Source organism: Vitis vinifera, chromosome 9 (assembly GCF_030704535.1).
Source record: "Vitis vinifera cultivar Pinot Noir 40024 chromosome 9, ASM3070453v1".
Lineage (NCBI taxonomy): Eukaryota > Viridiplantae > Streptophyta > Magnoliopsida > Vitales > Vitaceae > Vitis > Vitis vinifera.
The window spans coordinates 595217-612977 of NC_081813.1; the positions used below are offsets into that span (position 1 = coordinate 595217).

At 42.0% G+C, this 17761-nt stretch overlaps 1 protein-coding gene across 1 annotated transcript; it reads right to left on the reverse strand.

The window, feature by feature from the left end:
- Nucleotides 1–45: 45 nt before the first annotated feature.
- Nucleotides 46–17089, reverse strand: LOC100265246 (protein PHYTOCHROME-DEPENDENT LATE-FLOWERING). The gene is made up of 12 exons (XM_002272281.5): nt 16712–17089; nt 15595–15676; nt 15407–15471; nt 7223–7306; nt 6624–6704; nt 6230–6391; nt 6040–6138; nt 4636–5957; nt 3330–3553; nt 3094–3242; nt 2082–2120; nt 46–1981 (listed from the first exon to the last, which is right to left on the reverse strand). Exons 1-12 carry the CDS (start codon nt 16874–16876, stop codon nt 374–376), a joined length of 4080 nt encoding a protein of 1359 aa, XP_002272317.2. The 5' UTR covers nt 16877–17089; the 3' UTR covers nt 46–373.
- Between the last annotated feature and the right edge of the window lie 672 nt (nt 17090–17761).

Consider the following 17761-nt stretch of genomic DNA (forward strand, 5'->3'; position numbering starts at 1 on the left):
TTCAATTCGTATCAATAGTTGTCGCATGGGCATATTAAGAATAACTTAAACCAATGAAAATCTAAATATATTTCCAATCCACATAGCAGGTAGCCTAACAAGTGACGTATTTCTTGACAGGGTTCTGGGTTGTCCAACTGCAACCCAGTATGAATGAGGCCTTCACTGTCAAGTTCCTGAGCCACATATCAACTTCTAAGTACTTACACTTATTTTTATTTAATGAACAATAAATACATGACAAAAATTTTGATCTTCACATGGATGCAACCACATTTTCCTAGCCAGATGTTGTGTTCCTACAACCATCTGCCCAAGACAATTGGGGATCTAGCCAACGCAACTAGCACATGACCTCAAGCTGTGTCCTTTACTATGTATTGCTTACAGAGTTGCTCTTGTTGACGCCTTGCAGATCCATAGGGGAATTGGTAATACTGCCAACCGAGCCAAGGGTCTGTGAGCTCAACTGTGGGCTAGCTGGACAAGCCTCTGGATTACCAGTACCCATGGGATGGACAGCACCAGAGCTCATCTGTTGTGGACTCATTGGGGTTCGCTGGTTCATCTGCTGTGGGCTCATGGGGGTTCGCTGGTTCATCTGCTGTGGGCTGGCCTGCTGTTGTTGCGGCTGCTGCTGCTGGGGTTGTTGGTTTAGTTGTTGTGGAATTCCCATGGTTGAAGGAGAGCCTACTTGTGGAGGTGAAACAACAGCCTGTAGTGGTGAGGTGGTTTCTTGCTGGTGCTGCTGTTGTAGCTGCTGCTGCTGCTGCTGCAATTGCTGTTGCTGTAATTGCTGCTGCTGATGATGTTGTTGCTGCTGCTGCATCTGCTGTAAATGGAATTGCTGTTGCGGCTGCTGTTGCTGGTTCATGTAAAGATTCATCCCCGTCATCAGCTTTGGGGGTCCCATTGGCCCCATTCCTGTTCTCTGCATTGGGTTCATAGGACGGTGCAGATTCTGGCCCAGCATTGAAAGACCAGTAGAACCTGGGTGTGAGTGCATCTGTCTGGTTCCTGTCATGCCAGCTATGCCTGCCTGACGGCCACCTAAAATTGCTGGGTTCAACATTCTAATTTTTGCCGCCATTGTGCCTAATTGTGGATTCCGAAATTGTTGACCTAGCATATTGGTAACACTTGAAGCCTGATTCAGATTCATTGCATTCTGACCCACATTGCCCATGCTAGAGATAGACCCCATTGGTGCTGAAATTCCAGTACTTCCCATACCCCTTGCACCCCCAATGCCCATGACATTGCCCAAACCTTGGAGGCTTGCAATGTTATTGCCCATGTTTCCCATATTCACAGCTGTTCCAAGTCCCATCATCATTTTCCTCTGCATTGGCTGCTGCTGTTGTTGCTGCTGCTGCTGCTGCTGCTGCTGCTGTTGCTGCTGCTGCTGCTGCTGCTGTTGCTGCTGCTGCTGCTGCTGCTGCTGTTGCTGTTGCTGTAACATCTGGAGTTGGAGAGTGGCGGAAGGCTTGTTGACCATGTGATTGCCCAACTGCATGTTTGAATTCTGTCCCATTGCACTTAGGTGTGAGAGTGGATTTGTTGGAAGCATAAGAGATGATCTCTGGAACTGAGAATGCTGCTGTTGAATCAAAGACTGTGGATTCTGCTGCTGTGGCTGCTGAAGTGGTTGTGGATTGAGCTGTTGTGGCCTGGTAGGCAAGGAAACCCCAGTCAAGAGTCCTTGCGATATCTGTAATGCTTGAGCATTTCCAGGAGGTAGCATCCTTGAGTTTGCTAGAAGATTCTGGGATGCGTTTAAGGGTGTATTGCCACTATTAGTCGGTTTTGCCACTTCATTGTGAGGCTGACCTGAAGCTGTTTCTGAATATTGCTGCATCTCAGCTGCCGAATTATTAGGAGAGATTCCAGGAGCATTAGATTGATTGCTTGAGGCAAGATTCATGCGAGCTGGCTTTGGTTGGACACGATCCTCCATAAGATGATATCCTTCACGGTTCATCTACATGAGAAAACCACACTACACTAAATAAAATGCAAACAGAACCTGCACTTTAAAATCCAAATTTCTGAAGTTACGAAACCATTTTTGAGAAACATACCAGTGAACAGAACTGTGCTGCAAGCAAGTCCGCGAAGTGCTGTTACATGAATTAGTCAGAGATACAAGTCAACAGAGAGAGAGAGAGAATGAAGACAGAGATGCTGACATAGATCATAGTGAGGAAGGTCCAAAAAGTAGGGGAGTAAAAATCAATGCTGCTTACAGACTTTAAGCCCAGTCCAAAAACTATCCCTTCCAATAAGAAGGCAAGTGGAAGATGGGAAATCACTGAGGAATGAAGGACATTAAGATTGTAATCTACGGAATGTTTAAGTGCTCATTACGGTCTTTCAAAACCAGCCATAGACAAAGCAGAGATTGAACAACCACTGAGTTGTTGAGAACATTTCTGATGAGGTGGTCAGTAGCCTGAACACAAGAGTTGACCTAAACAACATATTCACACTGAAGAAGTGGAGATGAAGATGATGGAAATGTATAGACTGGAACAATGACAATAAAGTAAATGCTGAACACAAAATGAAAACCCTAGGAGTAGCTCTAATCAATGCTCATTTGAGTTCTTGTTGCTCGGCAACACAAAAAAACCCATCTGCCAGTTTAATCCTCCACATCTTGAAGCACATAAAACTCCATCATGGAAGATCATTGCCTTCTTTTGGGTTAAAAGGTAATAAAATAAGAGAGAACCAACTAAAAGAGCCTCAAGCCATTGGGATATGTTCCATAATGCAACTTGAAGGTCATTAAAGAGGATGAGAAAACCCAGAAAAGGGGAAAAAATGGAGAGAACTAGTCGGAAGTAACCTCAAATCCCTTCGTAAAGATATGACCAGTTAGCAGGACAGAACACCAGATACATTGTTTTGCTAACCCCAAATTACCGGGAATGGAGAATTATTGATCAGTTCAAGAAGTGGATCGGTGTCAAAACGTGAAAATGTCTAAATATATAGTTAGCAACACTACGCCTTTTTTTTTTCTTTTTCTTTTTGATCAAATTAGCAATGCTATGCATCATAAAGTATATTTTGCTGAATGGAACTCACAGTATTGGGCAATGTAGAAACATAATCCTCTGCGCTCAGGAAATCCCCGTCCACTACATCCCCATGATGCACTGCTACACTACCATCATTTGCCTTCTCTGACATGATCATTGTTGACCGTGCCCTGGGAACAACAGAGACAACACTCCCTGCAGTGGTAACAGTGGCATAATTAGGCTGGGGAGAGAATAAAATGTTATATAAAGGCAGGAAATCAAACTATTCAAATCCAAAACCTTGGACTACACGCTCTGCCTGAACAAAATTTAGGACTCGTAGCTTGCAGACATTCATGCTGCCACCTGCAAGTGACTTTGATAATGGCATTTTGCATGTATCATCTTTGATATCCTCATTATGGGAAGCCATGGAGAGACGACCCAAGAGCTCCTGAGGAGAAAATGTGGGTTTCTTGACGGGGCAATCCTCAACCTTATTCTTTTTACAATTAAGTTGATGCCTGAAATAGAAGCCAATTAAAAATGCCCCAGAACTCACAAGAAAAGGATGAGACCAATTATGCTACCACTAGTATAATATTTAAAGAAACATTCAAGTCAGATAAGAAAATTTGAACAATTGATGCATCCTGCATATTCATATACCTAGTGACATAATTTTTTATACACATTACTCCTGGCATAAATGGTAACATATTAAACCATCCAGTCCATCTAAACTTTGTCCTTTTGTAGGATAAGGAACCAAGACAATGCAAAGGACCTGAAATATAATCAATCTCAAACTAAGACTGCAACTCAAGTGGGAAGCATCCAGTTGAATACCAAGTCAAGCTTCACCTAATTTGGAGATTTTCATCCCATGAGTGGATTAGGTCATGTTGTTTGAATACAGTGACTAACCAATGCATTTAAAATTTACATATTTTTCATTCATTAATATCTCAATTACATTTTCAATTGATCAAGCATACATAAAGAAAAAGTCTAACAAAGAAAGAAAACATCCATAGATGGAAGTCAAACTAAGTTGCCTAGAGAACATAAAAAACTTCAAATAAACATAAGATGTGAACAATTATGGTTTTCTATAATAGAATGTGGTAAGAGTTCAATGAAGGTTCCCTATTATGTTAGCTATCACAAGAAGGGATGGTCTATTTTCCCTCCATATTTTGTGTTACCCAATTGGATGTGGCAAAAAACAAAATAGACACAATATACCATTGCTAAAAATATCAAATGTTAAGGTAATTTCCCACAACCTCAACCCTAGTTTGAGTTAGGATTTTTCAACATGACTTTCCCCTTTTTGAGGTCAGGCTCAGTTGGTTCAACGTGGCCAAGTTGCAAAGCCAATCAAACCAGACATGTTTATCTAGTTACATCTTAACTCAGACTAAGTTGCTGAATGGAACAAATGTCACTGTCAAAACACCCAGGATAGGTGCCAAAGGATACAATTGTGTTTCTTTACTCTGTTTACCATATTAGTGAGAAACAACAAATAAAAGCTCTACCATATTAGCGGTGAAAAGCAACAAACAAAAGAACTACAATATTAATTTCATGGACATTATACCTCATAACCACTATTTCAATCTTTGAGAATTTATCGAGCATGGTTTGATCAGCTGAAGGCGGGGTTGCAACTGAAGGACTGTTGGCATTTGATGGACCGCTCATATTACCAACACTTGCTGGAGACCCAACTGCAGGGGCCTTGGGGAGCGAATTTGATCTCCGCTTGGGAACAATTTGCATCTGGTTTTGCCGTTGCACGGAATCATTTGCACTGGAAGTCAAAGATGGGGTGCCAACAACTGGAGGAACTGAGGTGACTGCTGGTTTATCCTTTTGTGATGCTCCAAGTACAGCAGTGGTTGCAGTTGGTCCAAATTGGGGTCCTAATGAACCACTAGAAAATTCACCAGATTTTGATGATAACGGAGATTGGACCAAACCCTGAGCAGAAACCCGGGGGCTTTGCACCAATTTCCTTTCCTTTCTTGGATCTTTCTCAATGTGCTGAGTTATATTATTCCAGGGTGCCTGAAATGAATTGGATCTCATGAATGGGATCTGCTGTGGCAACCTTGATTGAAGTCGTGACTGCTGTGGGTCCAGATGGTTTGATTCTATTTCTCCCATGTGCATATCATTTTTAACCCGGTTAAGTTCAGGCCTATCCAATTTCTCCGTCTCAGCAAATGATGCTGATGCAGCCTCCTGGTTTAAAACCCCATCGAACACCTGCTGAGGATACTTTTGAATGCCAGTATTTGCATATGGATTTCCCCTTGCGTTTAATTGATGCGGTAACAGGGCGGCATTTTTCCATTGTAAATCTGATCCATGGAAGCTATCTATATGTGGCACTAAGTGCTGCTGTTGAATACCTTCAGGACCTACCGCTGTAAGCCTTTGTCTCTTTGTCATATTAGATAAAGGTGAGAGTTGATCATCTTGATTTTCTCTTTTTCCATGCACATTGTCAGTGTATGAGATCATCATGTCCTGTATAGAAGAGGAAGCGCCTGATGCATTCACAACTGACCCTGAACCATGATCCTGCATAATTTTTGGGTTACCAACACTAACTTGATACTTTGATCGGGGAGATGCCAAAGGCAAAGCTGGATTAGAGGCATCTTGTACAAAGCTTTTAGGTCCTGGGGTTAAAATATTGATTGGACCAACATTTTGGGCAGCCAGATTCTCATGCACATGCTGTGCCATCACGGCACCTGACATGGGTCCAGAGTCTCGCAACCTACCATTTAAGCTTTCTCCCGCTCTATCCATGCTAATTTTCTTCACATGGATCTTATTACTAGATGTAATGTTAGCTTCTGGCATCTGCCTCAATCTCTTCTTCCGCACACTGCTGAGAGACAAATTAAGCTGCAAATAAAGTTTGAGGATTCAGTACATTGAATCAATTTTTCCTGCCTAAGATTACAACATCAACCTTTAGTTTTAATACCTTAGCAGGAACTGGTTTTTCACAGAGTCTGTCCAACTTAGGAGAGGGATCTAAACAAAGTTGTGGTTGCAGTGCTTTCAATATCCGGGACTCTACTTCCTAGAAAAAAATAAACGACAATTCATAGATTGTTGTGTCCTAAAGACATTATGAATTTTTGCAAGGGAAGAGAGGAGTGGATCATCCTTACCATTAGATCACCATAGGTCCAGGAGTTGTCTGAGATCAATGGGATGTCCTTAACCACATTCTCCAAGGACATCCTAAGACACACTTTATTAACAATAGGCAACCCATCTGCACATGGAACACTAAATCCTGGTTCAGATGCACACTTCCGATAATCTCGCACCTGGAAAGGTCCAAACATTGTAGAATTAGCAACCACAAAAGCAAGCTGTTATAGATGATTGCTACCTCCTGTCTAATGAAACTCTTTGAATAATAAAAGATATGAAAGGTTAAAAAAGCTACAGATCAGTCGATGAAAGCCATCTAGCCAGCAAGATTAATCTATGGCACAGAGCAAAGATCCCCAGTATGAGATACCGGCGACTAGGCACAGATACCGGCAAGTTACTCACCTCACACAGAAGTGCCCCATTAACATATTTGCAGGGTATATCATCCAGAATATCTCCAGGCAATCTGCCAGACTCAATTGCCTCCAAGTACATAAATAAATTGAGAGAGAAAAAAAATTAGTAAAAGAAAAGCTTATGCAAGGATTAGAAAATGGTGAACAAGTATATAATCATTTATGATGCAGATGACAAGGAATTTGAGCTAATTTAAAAAGTCCAAGATACCTTATCATTTAAAGACTAGAAATAATAAAAGATGAAGTAATTCTTGAGAAAAACAGGTTTTACTTTTCCACTTGCACTACATAATACAAATTATCTATTACACAGATGAGTCAAGACCAGATGCAAAAATAAACTAATAATATTGTGTACTTTTTTTGCTTATGACCAAAATTCACATATGAATTTCATCACCCAACTCACAGATCTCGTCTCAACTGCATGATTGATGTTTTGATTCAAAAAAAGTGCATATGGGACATATCCAAGCTTCTCATTTCTACAGATACAGCAAGCTTCTAGCAGTGGAGCATGAGATAAATGGGCCGGCAAGAAATACAAAAATATTTCACTAAAATGATAGATAAGACACTTACTGAGAAGAGAGTCTCTGATGTCCTATCATATGGATGTAGCAACTTTGGGACATCTTGAAGCATTGCCTGATGTGTGGTTTCATTCTGAAAATTCATAAATTAGAACTTAGACATATACTAGAAATGATTACACTTTCTCTTGTCAGATTAGGTTAATTACATGGACCTTCCCCTATTCTCAAATATTACATTTAAATTAACCTAAGCAATAGAGTTTTGCTTGCATGCATTTTTGGGCTGGGATGGTGGTGGGGTGGGGATGTTGTGGTGTGTTGGGGAGAGCTATGCCACATCCTTTCACATCCGTTTCCATTTTCTGCTTCAATTCCTTTTCCACCATTATTGACAGAGGGTTACTCTCATCCCTCTTCCCCAACATCTGTTCATTGCCATTACCATCTGAGCAAGATGCAGCTGCCTATTTCTCTCACCAATTAAAGTATCTACACATCAACACCATATTTCAGCTCCTTCTATAAAACACCACTTTAAACAATAAAGCACCACCACTAGAATAGTGGACCCTCTCAGGTTTTCTTCTCAATTTCCCCTTATTTCTAGCTAAACCAGGAAGACCCACCTCCATCAAATGGTTCAGAAAAAGCAGAACCAATCAACAAGGCATAAGAAGATGCAATCAATGACATTCATAAGTCAATCTAGCTATTGGGTTTGTTAGATTGGAAAGAAGAAGAGCAACAATGAATTGTTGCTTTGATCAAAGAAGAGCAATTATTTTATTTTTTTTGATAAGTGAGCACAAATTGTATTAAAGGGAAAAACGCCACAAAGCATACAGGGAGTATACAACGCAGCCACACCCAAAAACAAAAGTAACAAGCAACCTCACCGGCCCTTAAGTAGCAGCTAGCCACTCCAAAAAGACTAAAAGCGAAGAGGACTCCTCTCCTGTGTACACTCTAGCCCAACTCCACAAATTACAAACAAAATAATTTTTGAGTTTCTGTATATCCAAAGAACCCCCCCTAAAGGCTAATCTATTTCTTTCCTTCCATACCGTCCAAAAAATGCACAACGGGATGGAATACCAGATTTTTTTCCTCTTTCTCCCTACAAAAGGGCCCCTCCAACTAAATAACACCTCTTTGAATGTCTCTGGGAACACCCAATGAACCCCAAACAAGGCAAGGACAATTTCCCAGAGGACCCTGACCACTGTACAATGTAAAAGAATGTGATTTACATTTTCCTCTTCACAACCACACAAAAAACAGCAATTAGGAAACTGTCACCCTCGTTTTTAAAGCCTATCCAAGGTGAGGATCTTCCCCCATGTAGCCTCCCAAGCAAAAAAGACAGCTTTGGTTAGGACCTTGTCCACCCAAATGCATCTAACCGGGAAGGCAAGGGTATTGGGAGCAACCAGCAGGTTGTAAGCATGTCTGACTCCAAAGGTGCCTTGACCCCCACCTCTCCAAACCACTGAGTCCTCTTCTTGGGAGATCCTGAAGTCCCTCAGCATATTAAACAAAGCTCCTATTAAATCCAGCTCCCAATCATTAGAATCTCTAGCAAATCTGATATTCCAGCCCCCTTGACCGAGGCTAGAGTCCCACACCTCATTGATCGTTGCATTCCTATGCACCGCCAAGGCAAGTAATTGAGGAAAAATTCTGGACAGCACCTCGTTACCACACCAGTGATCAGTCCAAAATTTTACCTTAGTCCCCTTACCCACCTTAAACATTATGTTATCCCAACACCAATTTGCCTCCTTCAAAATCTCCTTCCACACCCCCACTCCAAATGCCCCACGAGTTTCATTAGTCCGCCAACCAAAGCCTTCTTCACCATACTTCACCCCGATCACTTTCTTCCAAAGTATGTCCTCTTCAAAGGCAAACCTCCAAATCCACTTGCCCAGCAAGGCTTTGTTAAGGAGATCAATCTTCCGTATACCTAGCCCTCAATTCTCCTTTTGAGTACACACCACCTCCCAATTGATTAGGTGGATTTTCCTTTCCATTCTTCCCCCTCCCCAAAGAAAGTCTCTTTGTAACTTTTCAAGCCTTCTTGCCACTATCTTGGGCATTCGGAAAATGGACAATTGATAAATAGGAATGCTGGCCAAAGTGCTCTTGATGAGGGTAATTCTCCCGCCCTTAGAAATGTATTGTCTTTTCCAAAGGGCTAATCTTCTCCTCATTCTTTCTTCCACCCCATCCCACATAGATATGGCCTTGTGGTGGGCTCCAAGGGGCAGCCCCAGATAAACTGAAGGAAGAGCCCCCACTTTACACCCAAGCTCCACTGCCATTTCCTCAATTTCTTCAACCTCCCCAATAGGAATTAATTCGCTTTTAGCTAGGTTTATTCTTAGCCTAGAAGCCGCCTCAAACCAAGCCAAAATCCAGCTTAAGGAGGTTAGATACTCTTTCCTAGCTTCACAAAAGATGATTGTGTCATCAGCAAAGAGTAGATGAGAGACATCCATCTCCATCCTCCCTCTTCCCCAAAGGCTACAACCTAAGATGAACCCCTTAACAGCAGCCCTTCTTATGAGGGCACTTAGCACTTCCATACCTAGGACAAAGAGATAAGGAGATAGAGGATCTCCTTGACGCAACCCCCTTGGAACTCGAGAAGACGCTTGCTGGCACCCCATTGACCAGGATAGAAAATTTGGTAGTTAAAATGCACCACCAAATCCACTCCATCCACCAAGACCCAAAACCCATCTTTTGCAAGACCTTCATGAGGAAATTCCAGTTAATGCTATTGTAGGCTTTTTCAATGTCCAATTTGCAAATCAACCCCTTCTCCTTACGCTTGTGCCAGAAGTCGATCACCTCATTAGCTATAAGCGAGGCATCCAAGATCTGTCTGCCCCTCACAAAGGCGTTCTGGTCCACTGAAACCACCTTTCCTAGGACCTTCTTCAACCTATTCGCCAACACCTTGGCCAAGAATTTGTATGGTAGGCCGAAAGTCCCCAAGGTCCTCAACTCCCCCTTTCTTTGGAATTAGGACTAGGAAAGTGGTGTTGAGGCTTTTGGCAAAAGATTTTTGCTCAAAAAACTCCTTGAACAGATCCACAATCTCCTCCTTCACAAAGTCCCAACAGAATTTCCAAAAGGCCACTGTAAACCCATCCGGCCCAGGAGCTTTGCCACCATTCATGTCCAACAGGGCAGAGTGGATCTCTTCCTCGGTGAATGGCAACTCCAAGCCTTCAGCTTCACTGGAATTTAGACTTTGGAGGTGCAACCCCTCAATATCCGCTTTCCAGCCTGGCTCTTCAGAGAGCAGTTGCTGAAAAGCGTTCACAATCCCCTCCCTCACCTCCTGCTCCTCAGTCCTCCACATCCCGATAATTTTAATTATGTCCAAGGAATTGTTTTTTCGGTGGGCATTGGTCATCCGGTGGAAGAATCCTGTATTCTTGTCCCCTTCCTTCAGCCACAACTCCCTCGACACTTGTCGCCAATAAGTTTCTTCCAGCAGAACCCACTTTTTGAAAGTTTCCTTAGCTTCCTTTTTCATCTCCGTTTCACTTACTAAGAGGCTCCTTTCACTTTCCACCCTATCCCAGAACTCGACTTGCTGGAGAGCCAAGTTTTTGTTAACTTCCAGTCTTCCAAACACATCCCTATTCCAGTTTTTGATTTTCTGTTTCAGCACCTTCAGCTTAGAGGCCAATCTAAAACTAGCCTTCCCACTCACCCCAGACCCCTGCCACCATCCCCGAAGAAGGTCCTTAAACCCATCCACTTTCAGCCACATGTTTTCAAACCTAAACGGAAAAGGGCCTCATTTTAACCCGCCACCTTTCAACAAGATGGGAAAGTGGTCAGAAGTGGGCCTCGGCAGCCTGCTTTGGACAACCCCACATAATTTATCAAGTCAGTTCTGGGTCACAAGGTATCTATCCAGTCTAGCCCAAGATTGGTTGTTCCTACCCCCACTCCAGGAAAACACACCACCTTGCAACGGAAGATCTAGAAGCTCTAACTCATCAACAACCTGGGCAAATCTTCTCATTGCACCACTTATCCTTCCCTAACTGCTCCTTTCTCTTTGGGAGAGGATGACATTAAAATCGCCCCCTAAACACCAGGGGTCATTCCAGATGCCTCTAATTGCCCCTAACTCCTCCCAAAAAGCCTCCCTGTCCTCCCTAGAGAACGGCCCATAAACTTCTGAGAAAATCCAGACGAACCCATCTTCCACATTCCTGAGCCTACAGGAAATAGAGAATTGTCCCACCTCCATCTCAAGCACCTCCAGTGTTCTTTTATCCCAACAGATCAAAATTTCACCCGCAGAACCATGAGCATCCATGGCACCCTAATCCAAGAACCTCCCAGAGCCTAGACTCCTCACCACACCCTCAGACATTGATTGAATTTTTGTCTCCTGGAGACAAAACAAGTCCACCCTTTGATTCCTAATCATGGCCTTAATCACCTTTCTTTTGGAGCTATCATTAGCTCCCCACACGTTCCAACTTAGCAACCTTAACTTCATTATACTTCCAACATCTGACCCCCTCTTTCTTGCGTACCACTCTTCTGCTTCTTCCCCCCCTCGTAATTAATGGAGTATTCTAGTCTTTTCAATTCCCTTTCAAATTTCGATTTGTCTAGAAGAACTTTACTATGGACTCTTTCCCTCCTTCTTCTGATCTTGACCAATAAATCCAAAATGTCCTTCTCCCAGCCTTTTGTCGAAAACCCCAGGAACTTGTTGAATCTGGCCAGTTCACTATCCTCCCAATTGACCTCCTCCCATCCTCTAGCTTCCTGTGGCACTATACGGACCAAACATAGCTCCTCTCCACATTCTCCATTGTTGCCATTATTAACCTCCATCAACTCCCAACTAGTTACAGCCCTCTGCTCTGTAGACCCCGGGCCATTGACAATGCAGCACTGAGTTTCCCTCTGGGCTAACTCCCAACCAGCCCCAGAAAAGTCGTAATACTCCCCCAACGGAGTCCGACCAAAAATAGAAGAGGGAACAGGAACCAACAATCCAAAAGGGCTAGAGGCGGTCCCATACCTCAGAGCTTCCTCCAATAAGGCGCCGTTAGTCTTCAAATTCTCCACAGAACATGGTTCCTCCTCCACCTACTTACTCAAGTCGTCCTTCAACCAAAAAAAGGAGATGTCAGCGTCTGGGCCCTTCAGAAGGCATGGGCCAGTCCATGCCAGGGGGCGGGCCTCACTAGAAGGGGCTAAACCCTTAGCACCAGGCAAACGCGGGCCTCGGCGTTCCAACCCAGTCACCACTAAAGGCTCCTTGGCCTTAGCCCACCCCAAATCCTTCCTAGGCAGCGGCCCAGAGAAAGACAGCCCAATAAGAAGCGGCCCAGACGACCTAGAGCAAGACGGCCTAGCCTCAAGACCAGCTGGGTCAGGCCCAAAAGACCCAGAGGCCAAGTCAGAGCTCCAAGGGGACTGGGCGAGGCCCGTCACACGCGGCCCACCCAAGCGAAGCTCCACAGGCTGCCCCGACCCACAAGTCTGCCCCCACATCCCATCGACAGACTACGGCAGGGCCTCGAGCCTAGTGACACCGCCATCCTCCATCACGCGCGTGCATGAGACTTACCCCCAACCTCGCCTGCTATTGCAGTCTTCAACCCTCTCAACCCTGCCGGCCCCACTTCCAATACTGGCCTAACCTCCCACCAAAGGGTTAACGCGTAGCAGAAATCTTCAATCCATATTTCCACCATGTTGGGAAGCTCTTCTCCGTTCATCTTCACCAGAATCCGCGCCCACTGCAACTCCTCTAGCTTCTCTGTTTGGGAGGCGACTGTGAGGAACCCCCCACACTCCTCCCCTATCATTCTCAGGATGGCCTGATCCCATAAGGAGACGGGTAGACCCACGATTCGCACCCATGCCTCACGCCTTTTTTCCCCTTCCGACAGGCACCCCGTCTCAGGACTACATTTTTCCAGGCAAAGAAGGATCCCCCCCACCGAAATGCTTCCAAGGCTTAGGACAGTCTCAGCTTCTGCCAATAGTTCAAATTCTAGCAGAATCTTACCCCTCTCCAGTTTTGCAATACCTAAGTTGCCCTTCAGTCCCCAAGATTTTGCCAAGAGGGTCCCCCAGCTCTTCAGGTCATCCCCCCTCCCTGAATTAGGGTTCCAAGACCCAACCAAATAGTGACCCAATTCATTCAAGTTTCGGCTTATCTCCTTCTCTCTAACTGCCACCTTGATCACGACTCTTCCTTTGCTCATCGGCTGTTTGATTACTTCCGCAAAGGTTTTCGTCATAATAGGCTTCAGCAACATCACTTCGTCCTTCTAGCCTTCCTTCCCTTCGTTATCGATACCCAGACGCCATAGCGTATCCACCATTGAAGTCCAGCCCCTCACTGCTCCTCTCCCTTTAGGGATAAAAATACTGAAATTTTTATTCTCCAGGTCCACAACTCCTAATCGGATGAAGCACCCACCTTTGTTTCCATCGCGCACCATTGAATAGGCCCTCCCATTTTCCTTCCAGTTTCTTCCCCATTTTCCAACGCTCGTGTCCTCACTGTAATGAACCAGACTTTCAAGAAAAAGCCCTAGGCTCTCTGGTCCCATTCTTATCCACGACGAGATCCCTCTTTTCCTCTCCACAATCATAGCTTGCATTTTGCCCTTCTTTTCTTCTACCTCAATCTCAAAGGTTTTCGACTCCACACTAAATCTGCCCTTCCTTGAGCTATTCTGAGGCCCCGAGAGGACAACTCCCTCTACACTCTCACTCAGGCTCGAAAGCCCTCGCTCTTCTCCATCACTCCCACTCAGACGCAGAAGCCCTCTCTCTCCTCCATCGCTTTCCCTCAGGCGCAGAAGCCCTCGCTCTTCTCCATCGCTTTCCCTCAGGCGACGCCCTCGGTCTCCTCCATCACACTCGGTCTCCCTCACTCTAGCCTTCTCTCTCTCTCTCTCTCTTCCATTTTCTCCAAAAAAAGTTTGTTTTTTAGATTCATTTCATCAAAGAAGAGCAATTATTCATGTTAATGAATTATCATTTCTGATAAAAATAAATAAATAAGAACGGCAACATGCTGGTTTTTGGTTGAAGAGTCATGAAGCTCATGGGGTTGTTATTTGTCAATAGGTAAATATTCAATGTATTAAAAGTTACTAACAAAAGGGCATACTAAAGTATACACAGTGTATATGATCATGGGGACACTAGTGACTCCACACTGTTCTGATAAAGATTTTGGTAAAAAGATAGTGGAGGCAGGAGATTCTGATATAGAAAACCCAGTTACTGGTTGGGATGCAATTTATCTGATAGGGATTTTAGTAATTAGATAGTGGACTTTTTAAGGACTCAACAATAGAAAACTATTTAAAGTAGGGGTTTCAATTTATGTGGTAGATTGCTGAATAGATCAGGATGATTCATCAAAATATGGAAGCCAGATGATGCAGTTCTTCAATCAGAAGCTGGAGGGTGGGTCAGTGTACAAAGTGAAAGCAAAGCAGTACCCAAACAAGGCTTCCCGGGATACTATCAGATTTTAGATCGGACTTCATCACTCAAACCTCGCTTGCACTCTACTACAGGATACATTAAGTTCCTTGGAAAGAGTCTGCTTCCATGGCGAGCCAAGCAGTTTTAACTGTGGAACATTTGTACAAGCCATGGAGATGTTGTTGCCTATAATTAGAATAAGTAATGGAAGGGCCATTCAGAAGGCATCTTCAGGCTAAACACCTTGTCAAAGTACTGGTGTATAAGCATAAGCACTTTTTGAACAGCAGAGAAGAGATTGGGTGGCTGTGGTGGTTGTGGGTAAAGCATCTTTGTTTTAATTTTTCTCAATTCCTTTTTCCTCAATGGGTTTTTATGGCTAGAAAATCCTACCTTACCTTTAAAAATCCATCGCTCCAATTTTATCCACACCCACTTTGAAATATGTCTCTTCCTTGGTCTTTATTTTATTTTGTTTTATCTATTTAAAAGATGGTCCTAGGTGACCTATGTTTGGGTAAAAGAATAACTAATGCAAGGGTAAAGAGAGCACCAATTTATGTTAATGTAAATGACAGCTGGTTGCAGAGTGAAGCTAGGTCAATGCAATTTTAGCTAAACTGCAAGAGAGGGGAGTGTAGTTTTCCCATACACTATTAAATGGTGCATAAACTTCTAAATGTTTTTTTTTAATTCACTAATACATCCATAATTGTTTTTGACAAACCTCTGACGGTTTTCCAATAAAATATCCATCTGGGAAGAGGTTCAATGTGAAGGAAACTTCATTATCTGACAACAAAAGAAAGAAACAACACACTCAGGATGTTTACATATATATGTAAATAAATGAACTAATTAATTAATTAAAGTAAAATCAAAAGACGACCCCTGAAACTAGTTGTCATTTCCTACCTGAAGGTATAAGAAGTCCTCCAGAAGAGATAGATGAACCAGAGATACCAGCAACATCCTCATCCCCCTCAATGATATCAGCCTATATCACAACAAGAATCAAATTAGCATAGAGAAAGGATATATACTTACCAAGTCAATCAGCCAACCTGATAATATCTCACCCACAACAGTCTAATGTGCTTTCATCCAAGGTTTCTCAAATAATCAATATGTTAATGCACTAAAAAGGGAAGAAAACATACTGTTTTTTAGGGAACAAGAAAAAAAAAAAATTGATATTCAAAAATTTGGTTGAACTTACACGTTACACCATTTTGGACACCACAACTTAAAAAAATCACAGGTACAAATTAATTGATATTCAAAAACTTTGATTTCTTATATTTTCTCAGAGCAGAACAGAATGGAAATGAAAGGTTCACATTTATAAGTTTTACATTTCCTTTTATATGCATGTATAATTTTTATTTCTCTAGATAGCATAAGGGAAACTCCATGAAAAGCTAAAGAATACTGAATAGATTGATCACCCATTAAAAACACGCAAAAGGGAAAATCACTAACTACACCAATCAGTGACAATTCATAAAGAAACTACCAAAATAAATTATATTTACTGAACAAAACCATCTTTAACCGAAGTTGCAAAACCACCAAATAGCCATGCTTAGTTTGACTGCACAGAAACCAGAGGAAAAGCAAAGAAAATTTTGGATCCGACGTTCTAAGCTAATCAGTTGTGTTGTGCTTAATACAGTTAAAGCTTTCATATTTTCCAGTCATAAAGAGGGATCTAAATCGAAAAATTTTACTTCTTTTCTCAGCATACCTTTCCTTATCCACCAAAAAAATCAATTAAAAGTTCAAAGAAATAACTACTAACAATCTAAAGTAGCAACAGAACAGAACCACCATTAAGCTGAAACGACCAATTTCATAGAAAACATTCATGATCCGTTTGGTTGCTAAGCCACTCAATCGAGTTTAAAGCTCTCACCTTTATCGAATTCCAAGCATTAAAAAAGACAAAATAAATAAACAACTTATTTTCTTTCTTTCCCACCTTTCCCTCAGCAACCAATCAAAGCAATTTAAGTTTAAGAAGAAAAAATACCTCGAGCTTTCGCGTGGTAGAATTCGAAAGCGATTCATTCCGGTCGGGGATTCGCGAATTCTCCTTCGCAATCTCCTCCTCCTCCTCATTGAGGGGAGCATCAGATAGGACAACCTTGGGGCAAAACCTACTACCGGTCTTTGAGATTTTGAATGAAACCCCCATGTGGATTCGAGGCCTTAAGATCCTAGACTGTTTGGCTCATGAGAAAATGAGGAAAAGTCTGAGTAATTTGCTGGAAAAAAAACCCTCCAACGTAGCGGATGAGTGAATTTGTTCGAAGAAATCGCAGAATATCTGACATAGAGAGAGAAGAGAGAGGAGAGAGAGGACACGCGGGGACTGGAAATAAGACTGAAGGCTCTGTTTGTTTATCAGGTTTTGTGACTTTTCAATAGTTATGCTTCTTCTTTTTTTGACCTCGTCAAGAAAGAAATTAAATTTATGATAAAAAAAAAATTATTGGAAATTAAAAGTAGATTTTTTTAACAGGGTGTGTTTTTGTTTTCATTTTGTTGGAAGAGTGGAGAGATTTTTTCGACTCATTAATTGTGACGTGTCAATAATTAAACTAATAACATACTAACATGTCACATAAAATAGTTCAATAAAAAATCAAATAAAATGTTATAGTGATAATTAAAATTAATGATAATTATCATAACAAATAGAATTTATCTCTAGAAAAATTAATTCTGATAATTATCCAAGAAAATTAATTCTGATAATTAAAATAAATTATAATTATCATAATAAATTAGATAAATCAAAATATGATATCAAAATAAAATTCTTAATCCTATAAATGGAGGATTCCTCTCATTTTATAGGATACTTCGGAAAATCAAAGAAATTTTGGAGAGCTCTTAGAGAGATTCCTCGAAAACTTTGAGAAAATTCAAAGATTTCTCAAAGAATAAAAAATATTGGAGATTATCTCCTTAATTATCAAATTTATAAGTTTGTCCATAATTTCTTTATTCTAGAAAAATTGATGTACAAATTTTTAGCACGCCACGAGAAACTGAAACAAGTTCTAGTCACAAGACT